Source organism: Hevea brasiliensis, chromosome 9, assembly GCF_030052815.1.
Source record: "Hevea brasiliensis isolate MT/VB/25A 57/8 chromosome 9, ASM3005281v1, whole genome shotgun sequence".
In the NCBI taxonomy this organism is placed as follows: Eukaryota; Viridiplantae; Streptophyta; class Magnoliopsida; order Malpighiales; family Euphorbiaceae; genus Hevea; species Hevea brasiliensis.
Window position 1 is genome coordinate 98,871,644 of NC_079501.1, and position 16,809 is coordinate 98,888,452.

Sequence of the window (16,809 nt, forward strand, 5' to 3'; positions counted from 1 at the left end):
ATGTTTCTTAGTCTCTCTTCAAATTTCATCATCTCCTAGCACAATTGTGCTCTACCTATAAGGTATCATCTGCATGAACCCTTTACCGTACCATTGTCCTTCCTGACATAATATTTTATAATTTATTAACTTTACTTATACTCGACCTATGATTCATATCTATTATAGTTTATATTGTGCCCTTAACCCTTGTTGAATCCTGAAAGATTTCTCTCGCTAATAGATTCTTTCAACACTAATTCCACCCTTATCTATGGTCATTAATTTGATCCTTAAACTTTCTAGTGATTTATTACCATCCATACTTATTACTTTTTATTCTACCCCTACTGTTGCTCTGTTGTTATTGCTTCACTGCAAAGTGATTCTGTTGATCACACTAAAAATGTTTGCCTGACATTCATAACGAACCTCTAACTACCTTCTCACTATCTCAAAAGTCTTACCTAAAACCTATGTGTCATTATCTATCATTCTTTTCCTCTCATCATACCTATTTGATCCCTTAGACTGACTTTTATTCAACTTACTGCTTACTAACTTCTCTTTCTCTACCTATTTAGGTAGTCCGCAATACCATCACACACCTTCTAACATTTACTCATTATTATTGTATTCCATACCTCCATCACTTTTCTCACTAATGTGGTCCCATTTTGGGTTTTCCATCCTTGTCATTCTCCTTGCCAAGAATAACACTTAGCCTATCCTATATCTTAACTTTGTTCCTTTTATTATGCGCCTTTTAGGTTGTCCTTTCATTTATTTCCTTTGTCTTACCCAAAATAGAACTTGACTATTCTATCCCCGGTTCCATTCTTCTTCCTAACATAACAAATTGCATTTGCTAACTATATCTTTCAGAGTCTATATCGCGTTATCATATGTCTGTGCTACTCAGATTTGGTCCTTTGACCAATCTAGCTAGTACTCCCACTAGCACTTAGATTATATTGCATCTGTAATCAATTATCGCAATTTTCATTCTACACTTTCTCGCTTCATCGCCTTCTGTGATTTACCTTCGCTAATTTATTACTCTTAACACTATTATAATTAGATTATACTACTGTTTGAACAATATGAAGTCAGAAAGGAACTCAGGAAATTGCAGTCATACCTTTATCATATGATTTCTATTCTTATCCTTTAGCTTACATAATACCCTTACTCCCTCGAGAACTGATTCTCAAAGAATTTTATTTATTATTATTTTTATTATTATTATTTTCCATGTTTACTCAATTCCAAAACTTAAGATTTCGGGCACCCAAACCCGTCATCCAATTCAAAGGATTTACATCCATCGTGATCTGATTATATATGATTCCTATAATGGAACTTGTATCCTCTCCAGGATACCCGAGCCAACTACTCTCTACCACACTCTACAGTCCCATCTGGGGCACTATTTTGTGGGTCACCATTATTAGTAATAACTTTCGATCCCTTCTGAAAAGATAGGACTATACCCTAACTTGCTGCAACAAAGGTACTACATTTACCACCTTGCCCAAAACCATGTCAAACTAATGTCTCTCTTATCATATCATAGCTCTGTAAATCATAAATTCATAGTTTCGACCTTCTCTAGGTAGTAGGGTTGTACTTTATTCCATACTGATACACACAAGGTATACTATTCTCACTAAACTCTAAGCAAAATGTTTGTCATACTGCAAAAACCATCCAAAATTCCATACCGAAGACTAGATGGTCTCACTCTATAGGTGTCACCTTTACTTTGCAACTAGTTCGAAATCTCTGGTCTGATGGCAACTTTTACTGTAACTCTAGCTCATGCTGGGATAACTGAGTTACTGACTCTAGTTATCACCAAACTGTGACCTTTCAATATTCTAACTCTAGACCCCTAATCAAGAGTTTCCAACTCCTCTGCAGATATAGAACTCTGTTCTGGTATTACTGTACCAAAACAGAGACTTCCTGCCACATCCTCATCATAAGCACTACAGGGAAGTACGCAGCTCTACACAATAATCCCATGCCTGCATCAGAATCTGCAGCATGCACGTATATCGAGAACATTGTATAGTTACTACGATACGCCCGATGCACTAGGTCTCCCAATTTCTTATCTCTCTTGAATCTTCTATTATCAAAAACTTATTCTGACTGGGTCATCTACTGATGATTGCCAGCAGTGGTATCCTCATCCTTATCTAGGGCAACTGTACTTTCAGGACTTACTTTTATGTACTCGTGCCTTGCACGAAATGGGCACACTATTTAAACCCATACTGACAAAAATATAACATTTCTTGGAGTACGTATCCTCATGATAGACCTCACATGTCTACTAACTCTATTTCACATTTCTATGTACTCCACGAAAATCAAGACACTAACTGAGGTAATCTTATATTTCCCGAGGTATAACGTAGAATCTAGAAACAAAGAATTACAAGAAAAGACGAAACAGAATCCTATACTCCGCATGTGACTCCTAGTAGACTCTTCCCAACACTTAGATGATTTTTCCCTATGAATCTGGAGCCTAAGCTCTGATACCACATTTGTCACGACCCAACCTATGGGCCGGACCGGCACTAGGACCTGGGCCAGCCTAAAGCCCCCGAGGCCCGTAGTAAGCCTTAACTGTTCATTTACCCAATTCTAAAGCCCATTTGGGCCCAATATCAAGAAAACAAACGGACAGAGTCCGGCCATAAAATGGACTTACCAACGGGGAGTTTTCGACTCACCCGACCTGTAAACACAATATATAGTCAATTGGGGAGCTCAGCTCACCCTCCACATACTCATCAACATAATAATAAATGGGAGCTCAGCTCCCTCATCCAATCCATCAAACATGCATAGCATATTAAGTTTACAGGTCCCAAAATAATAATTTAGTTTTGCACTCCAAATCAAATAACAATTCTAACACATGCGGAAATTCTAAGATTTAACAAGTTTATACAAACAGTAATAATTGACCTGCGAGGGAGAAAAGCAGGTTAACCAAAATAAAATCCTCCTGTAGCCTGAAAAAAATATTGAACAGGAGTGAGCGTTCGACTCAGAGAGTAAAATATCAATCTTAACTATAATCTCTATAACTATCTGAACTAATGCACCCTGTAGAGTGAAATGCAACATAAACAACATTTTCACATCATAACATCAAAAAGGTAATTTGGAGCACTCACACACCCTGTAGTATCCATCATAACATATGGGAGCCGATCCCCATACGCCTCTCTTAAATCCAACCCGTGCCGAATTACTCAAGCTCGGACTTCCACTTAATAACCAAATCGAGGGTCCCAATTACTCAAGCCGTGACTACCCTCGAAGGATCGGGTCCCGCGAATTACTCAAGCCGTGGATCGCCTGGCCCTATCCATAGTCCACACCACATCACACGCACGCCAACGCACGCACACCGCCTCCAAATTACCACAACAACATCCATGGCACATCAACGCTATGAATGCAACATAATTCGTGCATAGAATTTAACTACATAAATATTTGCATATAAGTGATTCATGGGCATGCTGAAAATATAATAATATCGAAATTACTATTAAAATTAATATTTTACTCACAGACTTGACGACAATCACCGTGGCGGGCCGGGCGGAGGAAGAAGGTCATTCCGCCACCGACAATCATATTACATTTATTTAATACAATCTGACTCAATACAAACAAAGAAAAAGACCAATTACGTCCTAAGTCGTGCCGAAAATCCGGCAGAGTCTCCCCTATACCTAGGACCTACCCATCCTGCAAAAGGGTTCAAAACACACTTCTATACTCACAATCCATATATCAACAGTTCAATCATATCACACAGCCCCTCCTGGGCCCATCAAATCAATCATAATTTTCTAAGCTACCACGAATATTTTACGGATTTTTAATCCTATTTAAGCACTAGAAAATTACGTAAAAACAAGGTTCGGGTTTACCTTTGCCGATTCCGACTTCGGAACGCGCCGACGCTCGACAATGGGGGCTAGCCAAAACCTCGGTCTAATTCGGAGACTTTTCCGGTAGCTGGTCTGTCTGGCCGGAAATTCACAGATCCGGACAACTGTCGAATTTCCGCGAATTGAGGATACCTACACGAAGCCCAATAATAATATAAAAAAAAATCAGGAGTGTTACAAATGATTTATATTTTAAAAATTTTAATAATTTTATAAAAAATTTAAATTTAAATTTTTTAAAATTATAATATATAAAATATATAAAAATTTAATTTAATTACATACCATTCAAATTTAATAATTCTCAAATTTAATTATATATTATCTAAATTCGTCTGATTATGATTTAATTGAGTTCCATAAATACTCGATTCATTACTACCACTAATATTGAAGCATAAACGCTAGATTTTTTGTTCCTTCAAAAATTATCAATTGATTAATGGGTTATATGTAATTTTATCTGATTTTCTTATAGATTTTGTTAATGGATATACTTTTGTAGATTTACAGTAGAATCTTGTTGAACATAATGTTTGTTTGGATTGATTCAAAATAAAGAGCCAAATTGAAATAGTTGGTTCTATGATTTTCAATTATGCGTTCAGTTCTGTGTATTTTTTACAAGATTATTATTTTTGAACTTTTTCTTTTGAATTTTTTATTTTTTCAATTCTTTAAATCTTGAACTCAAATTGGTTTGAATTTAAGTCGATGGATGTTTGGGTATTAGAGTATAGTCCATGCAACTGTGTCTGAGTGATTAACCAAAAAAAAAAAAAAGGAAAATTGAAAAAAAAAATCATTTCGAATAAAATTGATTTATTTTATTTTAGTCTATAATTAAATTTTATTTTTTAATAAAATTTAATTTTTAATTTTTTTATTTAATTTAATTTTAAGTCAAACCGACCATTTGAAGACCCTGCTTACTGGTCTTTATCTTTATCTTAAATAAAAAAAAAAAACCCTTTCTATTTATTTCAAAAAAACTCATAGTCGGAACTGGGTCGACCAAAACCAATTGTTTATCAACATATGTCCAACAACTTCTGTAGTGTTTTTTGTTTTATCTTTTTTTTTTTTCTGTGTATTTTTTACCTGAGTTAGATTAGATTTGGATTGGTTCAGATTTTAAATCGAATCAAAATCGGTTTGAATCAAACTAGAATTGACTTCATTCAATGGTTTAACGATTTGAATCAGAATCTAACTATTTATAAGTGGGTCAATTTCAATCTCCTCCCTAATATCTAAATCAAAATCAAATTGAAATTGGTGGTTTGAACCTGGACATTTTCATTAAGAGGAGGCCATCGTATATTTGCCTTATTGAACAAAATTTAAAAATTAATATTAATAAATTTAAATTTTATTTATTGTAAATAAAAATTAAAATTAAAAAAAAATTAAGAACTCTTGATATTTATTTTTATATTTTAAGCTATATTTTTTCAAACAAAATATCTGCAATTATATAAAAATGGAGAAAAAATTGAACAAAAATTTATATAATTAGAAAATAATAAACAAATTATAATACCAATTAACTACCACATCAATTTTATTTACTTTATATATTTACTTAATTTTTATAAATAGATAATAATAGCCACCTCTGGCCATAAAACCATCCGCCCCTTGACTTGAACTGGTGGATTGGGGGGAGGGTTATGACTACCTCTCTACGGGAAAATTATAAGAGTATTCCTGATATTTTATGTCAATATTTGATATAAAATAATAATTTGATAATTAAGTATCATATAAGTAATTATAATTATTTTTTATAAAAAATTATTGATTAATCTTTTTTTTTGAGACTCACTATTAGGTGATTATTATTTCATAAGACCCACTCAGATATATGTGTCGATATTTCTTTGAGTTACCATTTCATGTAGTTTTTTATTTTTTTATTTATTATGAATATTTTTTTAATTTCAACTTTTTTTATTTTATTTAAACTGTTTATTCAATATTCAATTCATAATTACAAACAAAAAGAAAAATTTTTTATTGAAATTTCTATTTAAATCTTTAATAGTCCGACAAATTAGATATAACTTTTAATTCATATATAATTAATTAGTATTTAATATTTAATAGACACGTCTTTTTTAAATCATTAGTTGTTATTAATTTCATTTCAACAATGTATTGTTGTGGGATAAGTATAATTTAATAAATTTTCATAATTTTTTTTTTTAGATCGGACTAATTTATTATTCTAAATTTTTTAAAGGGGAAAAGGGATTTTTAGCTTTAGTATTAAACAAATAGAGAGAGAGAGAGAGAGAGAGAACACTTTGAAATGCCGAGTGGGAAAGCTTTGACTGCTGCCAGTTTTGAATGAATGAAGAAGATGGATATAGAAAAAATTATTATTTAGTTTTTTTAAGAAAATTAATAATTTAATTTTTTTTATTTTATATTTTTTCCTCGACTTAATTTTATAATTAAGTATTAAAGAGAAGAAAATTATAATTATGAGAATTAAGTAGTTTAAAATTTAAAAAAAAAATAGAGAGATTATATAATGGTATATTTTAAATTATAAGAATTAAATAAAATTTAAATTAATGTTTAAAATAATTAAAGGATTAAAAAATAAATAAAATAAAATATAAAAAACTAATTAATATGTTTTTTAAAATACAAAATACTATAAATTTAATTTTGTAAAATTAAAAAAAATTAAATATTAATTTTTTTAATATTATAACCAAGGTTTTCAAATTCATTCTAGTTATTGAACTAGCGGAGGTATATTATTAAATAATATCATAAAATAATAATATTATATTATAATTAATATTTTATAAAAATAATGATTTAATATATATATTTTGGAGGTTCCTTTGCTGTTGGCACAAAAGCAGCTTTACTTGGTCCAAGTTTCAAACCGCGGTAGCGATGCTTCAAATTTTTAGGCTCGTTTTACATCCAGCCGAATTTTTAGTTCATTGGTTGTCTGATTAATTCATATCAGCTTAGTTTGAGTTTCTAAAAATCAGTCCAAATTGAATTAAATTAAATTTTTATTTTAATTTTTTTAATTAAAAATAAATACATATTTATATTAAAAAAAATATTCTTTAATAAATTCATAATAATTTTATTAAGATATACTAATTCTCGTAAGCCTATGGACACACAGACTTGCAATTCTCGTTAAACTAATATGGAGCATGACTAATATAAAGCAACACATATATGGACCCAGCTTTCCTTTCTTTCTCTTCTTTCATTTTTTATAATTTTTTAAGCCCCCAAATGCCAAATGAACGGATGAAGGGCAAAGCGATTTGTGTAAACAATGTTCAAGTCTCTCACGCCAACATAACTACAAATCTTAATACCTAGAAAACAACAAATTAGGGTTAGAAATGGACAGAGAGAATTGGTTGGTGGAATAAGAGAGAAGATAATCCTTTTCTTTTGGGGTTGCCATTTACTTTCAATTCAACTAGTGGATTGCAAAACGCCCACCTTTTTCTTCTCCTTTAACTTTTTGCTCAATCCCATCTTTACTTTTATGTCATTCAAAACACAAAAAAGGGAAAAGCATGTTTAGATTTATACTTTGGCATTTCGAATAATCTCATATTTGCTTGGAGTGGCAAATTTTTTTTATTTGTCTTTGAATTGGATCTGCTTAAATTTATTTTTAATTATAAGTTAATTTCCATTTACATATAATTAATAGTAAATTATTTCTTAGTTTCAGACATTGTTGTTTAGTCAATGAAAATCTTTTAATTATAAGTAAAGCTGTTGAAATTTGTACAATATAATAAACAGAAGTCGAGAATCTTCATTTTACTGAACTCCATGGCCTTACCTTTTCGAAAGGGAAACTAAAGTGTAATAAATATGGGCTGCCACAAAGGTCAAAAGTATGATATCATCAACTTTATAGCAAAATTATTAACGTTATCAAACTACTCTCCTTTTTTAAAGAACGGATTTTTATTATAACCTCAATTTTATATTAAATATATATACTTTAAATGCTTAATGCGCGGTAAAGATAATTATTTATAGAGGACACAAGCCTTTTTTTTTATTTTATCTTTTTCCCCTTGCTTTATGGCCTTGTATGGGTATTAGGACATCAAATTCCATGGCTCCAGGCTTAGATTTCCTTATTGTATGACGGCTTTTTCAATATAACCGGTTGCCGGACTGCCGGTGCGAGGAGTTATGCCTGATAACACTGCATAATTTATGCCATTCTCCCCTCACGTAACCCTTTTCATATTAGGAAACCAGAAAAATAGATTCCAATATACATTTCTGTACAATTTGGATTTGGTGGAACAACCCATTTCAACACCGTTGCTTTCAATTTTGCCCTGAATATAATTCAAATGCAAGCAGCACTAAAAATGGTGAAGTCCCCAGTTCACTAAAAAAATTGACATGTCTCACATACTTGTATCCTCAAAAGTAAAATCTTCAACTTCTTCCCTTCTTTCCTCTTTTTTGCCTTGTTTTTCTTTACTTATATAGAGCGTCCAACTTGTGAAAGCCCCCAACAGGAATTCTGAGAATATTTCAGTCCCACATTGGGACTACTCTCTGAAGAAGCACAAGATTTGATACTCAAAAGACCATTGAAGATGGCGCAAGAATCAACTTATAATTGTTCTTCCCTCAAGGGAAGAACTTAAGAAAGTCCCTCTGCAAATAAATCCCTTGTCCGTTCTAGCATCCGTCTCATAACCTGTCCATAGCCTTTGCATTTCAGGTCTGTCAGGATATTGCCTGTGAGCAGGGCATGGTTATTGGTGAGAATACCACGGTGAGCCGAGCGTGATCAGAAAGAAAATAATTTTCAGGCCATCTTCCTTTCTCCACTTCAGGAGGGAAAAGTACAGCATTCTCCACGCTGAAACCAATGGTTTGCTCTTGCCCATCCTTAGGAAAGTCATTTTGGTCTTCATTATTATTTTCATCATTTTGTTCTACAGATTCAGGATTCCAGATTCCATGCTGCAGTTTCATTATTCCACAATATAACCATCATAGTCTGAAGTGCAATAAAAAATAGTCTAAAAATGAACATTGTTGTAATCAGTAGCATTTCTTCAACCAAATTATACTTTAAGAGGACATGTCAGGCCACCTTGCAGATATAGAATTTTTATATTAAGGTTACCAAATATGTGGAACCCTCTGGGTTCAGAACATGAACCATGTTGACAGAAAGGCAACTGATTTGTGAAATGCTTATGCTGTAAGGCTTAAAACACCCTAGATTGCTGGGTCCTGGTGCTAGAGTTTGCAAAGTGGTTGCATTTGCCAGAAAACTATTTCGAAATTGGGGTAACTTTTGACAGTTTTTGTAATTGATACAAATAAAAATGTTCATTTTAAGTTGGATACCTGGAATTCTTTATAATCAAGAAGACCATTTCCATCAATGTCTGCTTGGACCCACAAGTCCTTTGTCTCTTCAACACTGAGTCCATGGCAATGACCAGTTAAATTAAGCTGTACAATTAAGAGAATGACAGGTTCAATTTTGCAAGAAACAAAAATATTTATCCTACTGAGTAAACAGAATGAAAAAAACATGAAATAGATACCAATTTCACAATTCACCATACCTGTCGAAGAGCCTCACAGAAACCATAGTAGGTAATGCAATCGCCATCATTATCAGCCTTCAGAAAAGCAAAGGCATCCTCTTCTGTGAGTGAAGCTCTCCGTAGTAGATACTGAAAATATGAAAGTTCCACAGTCAGATATTGAATCTTGAGAAGATTGCCTAGTCAGTTTAAGTGCCATATCCAATTCCATATTCCTGATCTAAGAAACTAATGAACAAATAATATAAATGTTTCACACTGAGAGAACTAATTTTGAGAACCATAGATTATTACTAAGGAAATTGGCAAATATATTTTTAAGAGGAAAGAAAAGGGTAAAAGAAGAGGTTTCCCAGTTGCATATACCGAAGAAAGATGCTACTGATAGTAATCCATGAAAACAAATGAATAGTACATCATGTCACATTTGAATATATGACATGAGTAATTTAATAGATTTTTTTTTCGGATGTTGGGTTATTAGTATTACTGCAGAAGGTGGCAAAGTCTTTAACTTATGAGATAATGAAACCAGTTCAAAAGTTTTTATTATATATTGCTACATTATTTCCATTGCTGCTGCTGATAGTCTCTTGGATTATACTATATGTTAAGCAAAATAAATGGAGCAACAGATTTCTATAGGACACACACACACACACACACACACACACACACAAACGAACATTCAATAATAGTTTGGGTTCAGCATTAACTTAGGCGATTCATATGGTCACCAACTGATAGCAATATTGAGTAAAGCCAATCAAGGGGTAAAGTCTTCCTGCTATTCAAGATAGCAGCTGTAATCTGCAAAATGTTTTACAAAAGAAACTGAATATACTATAACTGATATTGGAGAAGTATTTTAAGGATATCTCAGCATTAATTATCTGAAAGAAAAAGAAAAAATATCTCTGGTTGATGCAGACCTCCGTTAGGAAGTTGATTCAACTCACAGCAGCCTAACTTAATATGATGGATAAGGAAAAGAAATAAATTTCCCACTAAATCATACTAATGCAGATTAAGTATCTCCCAAGATGAGAAATTACATACAACTTGGATTAATGATGATTTACCTCCTCTTCAGAGTATACACAGATTTTTAGGTCATAGTAGAACTTCTTTAATGATGGAGTACATTAAATGATTTCTATAGGATAAGCTGGACAGATTTTTAATATTAATGTTTTGTTCTTATCTCACTCAACATTGAATGATCTCCAATTCAGATAGAGAAGGTAGAAATCCTCAATTTTGCAAGTAAATGAGATGTAGAACGACAAAGAAAATAAGAACACACAATGGAAAAAACAATGCTATCAAATTTATATAATTCTAAATTTTCAAATTACAAAGCTCCCTTCATAAGACTCGTATAGAGAAATAATTCTAATCCTAATAAGAAAGCCAAATACCAAAAATTACCCAAATAAGTAAAATACCCAAATATAAATTATTTCCCAAATTTCTTCATAAAATACATAGACCTAAAATCTCTAGTATAAGGTCCCACATTACTATGTAGATATGAAGCCAAAGGATCAGAAAAATGAATTATTATCAGGTAGGATAGAAGCACATGCTTTTCACTACCATAGCCTGAGACCCACAATCCTTGTAAGTTATGAAGGATGTGCTCCTCTCCTATCTAATAATATTTGCATAAATAATGTTGTTGAAGTATTCAAAAGCACAAACTGGGCTTGAACAACATAAAAAGAAAAAAAGAAAAAAATCTGACCTTGAACATGCCAAATACGGCTTCACTCCAACTAGCTTTTAGTAGTTTACGGTATTTATTAGGATTGAGAAGCCATATAAAATCCACACCACATATGTTCCCACGATGATTTCGGTGGCTAACCCACTGTAAGCCAAATAGGGAAGCAATTAGAAATAAATATGCATGCACACATATATATAAAACAAGATATTCTTACAACAGAAAAAAAAAATAGTATAAATTTGAAAATAAGGACCTTGTGAGCATCTGCATCAGTGTACTGATGAGCAGTATCATATGATGATACAAAACCTTGTGACCTGAGGAACTTGTAAACATGCCCACTTTTGCTTCCATTCCAGTCGCTGAGGAAATGCGCAACATAGGAAAAAAGCAGTTGAGTGCAGTTGTGTGAAGACAAGCATCTAAAATTGGGTTTCACTTTTAAATAATGCATTGAATCTAGCAAAGATAAAAGGGCAGACTTATAAATTTACCCGCAGAGTATAATTGGCATTGGGTTAAGGTTGCATTCTTTCTGATAAGATTCCACATATTGCAGGATTTTATATACCTATTTAGAAGAATTGAAATACACAGGTCAAAAACTAATTACGGGGATATAGCAAAGCGTCAAAAAAGTGAAAAAACGTAATCACCTGATGCAACCGTACTAGACATAAACTTGAATCGTGAGGAAATAACAAATGGGTGTTCACAATGAGAATTTCTTGGCAAGTATCATTGTAGTTTAGGCATTGTGAAAAGGGGGCTGCTAATTCTACATGTAACAACTGAGCAACACGGTCTCCACAATCATTGAAGAGCAATTCTCGATAATTAATAACTCTGAAATAGTCCTTCCGCACAGCAGTCAGCAGTCCTAAGGAATAGAGAAAAATAACATGGTAAGTTCAACAAAAGCCTCGAAAATAAAAATTGAATTTCATTGTTTTTTCCTATATATGCATACATATATGAAACTAGCAACTCCACAGTCCTTTTTTCAATAAGTCTTGAAAAAGAGGAGGAAACAAGGCAATTAGTTGCGCATATTGTTAGCTTAAAGACTACAAAAATCAAAGTCATAATGAGAAAGGTGAACCCACTGCTTCAAGAGTCCTAGCCAGCCGAGCCAGGTTAAAAAAAATGCTTTGCAGAATACTAGATAAAAATGGAAATAAGAGTTTCTATCCAATGCTACAATATTCTCAGGAAAAGAACTGAGGAAAAGGGCAGGAAGAAAAATTTCGTACCTTTTTTGGAAAATATTGAAAATTTCTTCTCCAGATTAGTAAATAAAAGAAAGAAGGGAGGTTTCTATGATACTCATGTATATACTTTATTTAAATTTAAACCCTCTGTACCTTCTATTTCTAAAATTACCGTTAGGCAATGAGATTTAAAAGAAAGCAAAACATCCAAAAAAGCAAATAAAACAAAAAAATTCGATCGCTTATATGTCAAGAAGAGATTAAAAAAAATTAAAAGGAGGAAAAAAGATGGCGAAAAGAAGAGTACCATCACCGCGGTTGTTGGTGCGCGCAAGCTGGAAATTGACATAACCAGCGTCACCCAGTCTCTTCTCGTACATGTTCACCAGCTCTTCGTTCCCCAACCAGAATTCCTTTGTCATCCCCGCCAAAAAGGAATAAACAACAATAAAGAAATAATAATGATTGAACGATAGTAAAGGATTTGAATTGATAAAGCCCAGAAAAACCTGGAGACAAATGATGGAAGATCTCTCGTGCAACAAGGAATCCAAAATCCGGTTGTTTCTGGCAAGCCAATAGGCTCTGCAATCGCTTTCACGGGAATTTTGATTGTTGTCAAGGTTGAGGCGCTTGTATATCGGGGCTAAGATGTTGAAGGTGGTACAGGTAATGCAGGGCTGTTGCCGATGGTCCCTCATCGACATTGACGACGCTATCGCATAACTCCCTATTTTCGATATCCTTCCCTTGGTCTTTATTTTCCTTCCCTTTCCCATTTTGAAGAAAAACAACGAAATGAGTTCCTTATTTGGATTGGTTTGATTGATTTTGGTATAAAAATTAGAAAGATTAGAAGAGAAAAATGGCCGGGTTCAAGAACGGGTGGTTGAGAAAGGAAATTTGGGATGTGTTGGAAGAATGAGAATGGTGGCTTTGTGAACCGGCGGAGGAGAGCTAATTACCGACAGTCACAATAGAATCAGCGGCCGTCTTCTAGCACACAAAAAGGGCCAAAGACAATAAGAATAAAGGAGACCTCCAACACCACAAGCACCACCTCGACGTCCACCAACTCCCAAAAACTCCTCGTGTATTTTGAAACAAGCGCAACCTCATTCTGTTGTCTCTATTTACGTTGCTGCTTTTTATATACTATGTTTATGTTCCTCTCTCTCTCTCTCTCTCTCTCTCTCTCTCCCCTTCCTTTTCTCTCTTTCTCCCCCTTTAGTTTCTTTACATTATTTTTATTTAATTGAATAATCGATCAAATTTTTCAATAGAGCAGCTAGCTATCCATTGATTGAGAGTTTCATTATTAGAAAATTATTAGCTGTGTTTGGCATATATATATATATATATATATATATATTAATTTTTATAATTATATAAAATTTATTTTTTATATTATAAAAAAATATTTATTTTCGTGTAAAAGGTAAATCTTTCTCACTGTAAAAGTTGGATTTAACTTTTTCTTTTCAAATTGTCATTCATTTATATATATAATCCATAAATAAAGTGCTCAAACAAGATGATTATTAAATATAATAAATTTAAATTAGGAAATTAATTTTAGTAACACTGATTTTAAGTTCATTAATATAATCATTTAATATTAAACCTTATATGAGCGAATTATAAATAATTAAAAATATTTTTATATAAAAAATTTTTAAGTCAAAAATATAATATATTAAACTAGCAATAGAAAAAATAAACATATTAACAATTGTTAAAATAAAAAAGAAAAAATGTTTTTTTTTTTTTACTATAACTCAATTGCAGTCTTATCTTATCACTAAAAAAAGTGGGACATTAATTATGGCTTATATCCATTATTATTATTATTATTATTATAAAACAAATATTTTAAACTTAAATTAAGAGATATGTAAATTATAATATGAAAACTAAATTTATAAATTATCATTTAATACCTGAATATAATTATAAATAAGTTAATTAGGAGTTAAAAATTATATAATGTACGTATAATATATTTGTTATAAAAATTAAACTAATCATTCGTAAAAAAATTAATATAAAAGAACAAAATCACATAATAATTCCGTTAAAGAAGAGAAAATATCATAAAAATTTAAGACCGAGTAAGATATATATGAGAATTTATTCATTCAAAATCTATTAATAATGACAAATTCAAAAAAAAAACTCAAATTTATTTCAAATAGACATAGATTTAAGAGTTATTAAAAAAAAAGGCTAATAAATTATCACCGGTAAAAATACTCAATAATAGTCCCTTAAAGAGGAGATCAACGAAAATAAAAAAAATATATAAATAAATTAAATAATAAAATTAATATATAAATTTTTAATATATAAATATTTATTATAAATTAGTATATTATTAGTATAATCTGCCTTTTGATTTACCAAAAGCAAAAAGAAAGAATATAGCATATTATCAAACCGAATATCTGAATATTTAAAAACCCAGAGTATCTAAATATCCAAAGTTTTATATTCGAGACTAATTTTTAAGAAACTACTAACATTTTAGTATAAACTTCGACCCATCTAGGCCGTAATTGGAGGCTTAATAATGCTGTTAATATATTTTTAGGGTCTGTTTAACATTGTAATTTAAATTTAGTTTTTGAAAAAGCATTATTTTAAATATTATTAAAATAATATTTTAAAAATTTATTTGGTTATTTTAGATTTTTTATAATTAAAATATATTAAATTTAATTTAAAATTAATTTTAAATAATTAATAATATAAAATCAATTAGAATATATAATTTTTTTGAGAAAATTATCATAATTTAAAATTTTAATTTTTATATTTCAATCAAACTCAAATAAAAAAAAAATAAAATTGATTAATTTGGTGAATGGCTTTATAGCCCATGGAAATGGAATCAAATTTCCCTTCCAAAATGTCACCCCGGGGCCACTGGAGTCTAGGGATATCCGGTATTAGGCCGCAGAATTTTGCTGAAAGTTGAGATGTTATGCTCTCTGCCACAAAGTCTGAAAAAGCAAAGCCCATCCAGTAGGCACAAACCTTTGCTCTTATTATCATATCCACCACTTTTGCCATCCAGAATTTGCTTTTTATTTGGTCCAATTCTGCATAGAATAAGAATTCATTGGCAAAAAGCCATTTAAACTCTTAAAAGTTTGATGTGAAATCCAATTCCACTCTCAAAATAAATTTTGCGTTCAATTAAATCTTTATATTTATAATTTTATTTTAGTTGTCTGAATTGAAAATTAATCAATATGAAATCAATCAGGATAGTTTGATTGAATTTTTTTTTTTTCATATTTATAATATAAAGAGTGAAAGATGATTCAAGTTCGAGTTTTTTCATACAATTATTCTGATAATTATCTTTTTTATGTTGAAAAAGAGGGAGTTACCTATAAAGTCCAGTTGTGACACAGGATCACTGGAGAAAGAGTTTACATGGAGAGTTTGCTGTGCTAAACAGTGAGCCACCCTATAGCGTATTGTAATTAGTTTGATTTCATTTGCTTGCAATTTTTTATTAGTTTTGCTTGAGAGCTTTTGAAGGGGTGGGTTATAATTATATATTGTGGATGTGAAATGGAACGAAACGTTAGTGTTTTAATCATTGATTTGTAATGAAATGCAGCTTGGGTGCCTAAGATTGAAATGTGGCTTTCAACAATGAGAGCTCTTCCTATTGCGAGCCAAGAGGCATCTGGTGCCATAGACGCCTATCATTCAAAGCTGAAAGCCAAATTGTTTGATGATTCACATTGGTGCTCTCCAGAGAGTTGATTGGTTAGTGCACAAGCTGACAACTGAGTTGCATTCAAGCTACTGGCTGGATAAGTATGCAAATGAAAGTGATTCTTTTCAAAATGTCAAGGAGGAATTTGTTGCTGCTACATCATGGCACAGGTCCCTGCAAATTCCTGATGCTGCTGTTACTTTGGATGATAAGGATCAGCTCTTTGCCAAGGTCTTAAGTCAGAAAGAGATTCACTTTAGAATTGTTCTGGTTGCACAACCAATGCTAGTTGATTTCAGGCAAATAGCAACTTCAACCCTCCTGATAACCCAAAAATTAAACTTAATTGGCACTTCACTAAATCTTGAAAAAGAATGTTGTGGTGGACAAAGTGTTTGTTGAGATATGACAAAAAAAACTCAACAAAGAAAACTGAGGGATGCATGCATGGGTGACAAGTGCAAGTAGTCTGAGGCGACTTGTTGGAGGAATTTGAGATGGTTGTGGGTGTAGAGGGTGCAGTCATCTGCTGCAAGTGTTTGGGCAAGTGTAGTGACAGACCTAATGCATG

The 16,809-nt window shown here is 31.8% G+C and overlaps 1 protein-coding gene across 1 annotated transcript; it reads right to left on the minus strand.

Annotated features, from left to right (window-relative positions):
* Positions 1-8,220: 8,220 nt before the first annotated feature.
* LOC110656427 (uncharacterized calcium-binding protein At1g02270) lies at positions 8,221-13,711 on the minus strand. Its single transcript, XM_021813163.2, has 9 exons — positions 13,015-13,711; positions 12,813-12,918; positions 11,951-12,174; positions 11,789-11,865; positions 11,548-11,656; positions 11,310-11,435; positions 9,581-9,691; positions 9,357-9,464; positions 8,221-8,963 (listed from the first exon to the last, which is right to left on the minus strand). The coding sequence occupies exons 1-9, from the start codon at positions 13,282-13,284 to the stop codon at positions 8,724-8,726; spliced, it is 1,371 nt and encodes a 456-aa protein (XP_021668855.2). The 5' UTR covers positions 13,285-13,711; the 3' UTR covers positions 8,221-8,723.
* Positions 13,712-16,809: the final 3,098 nt, after the last annotated feature.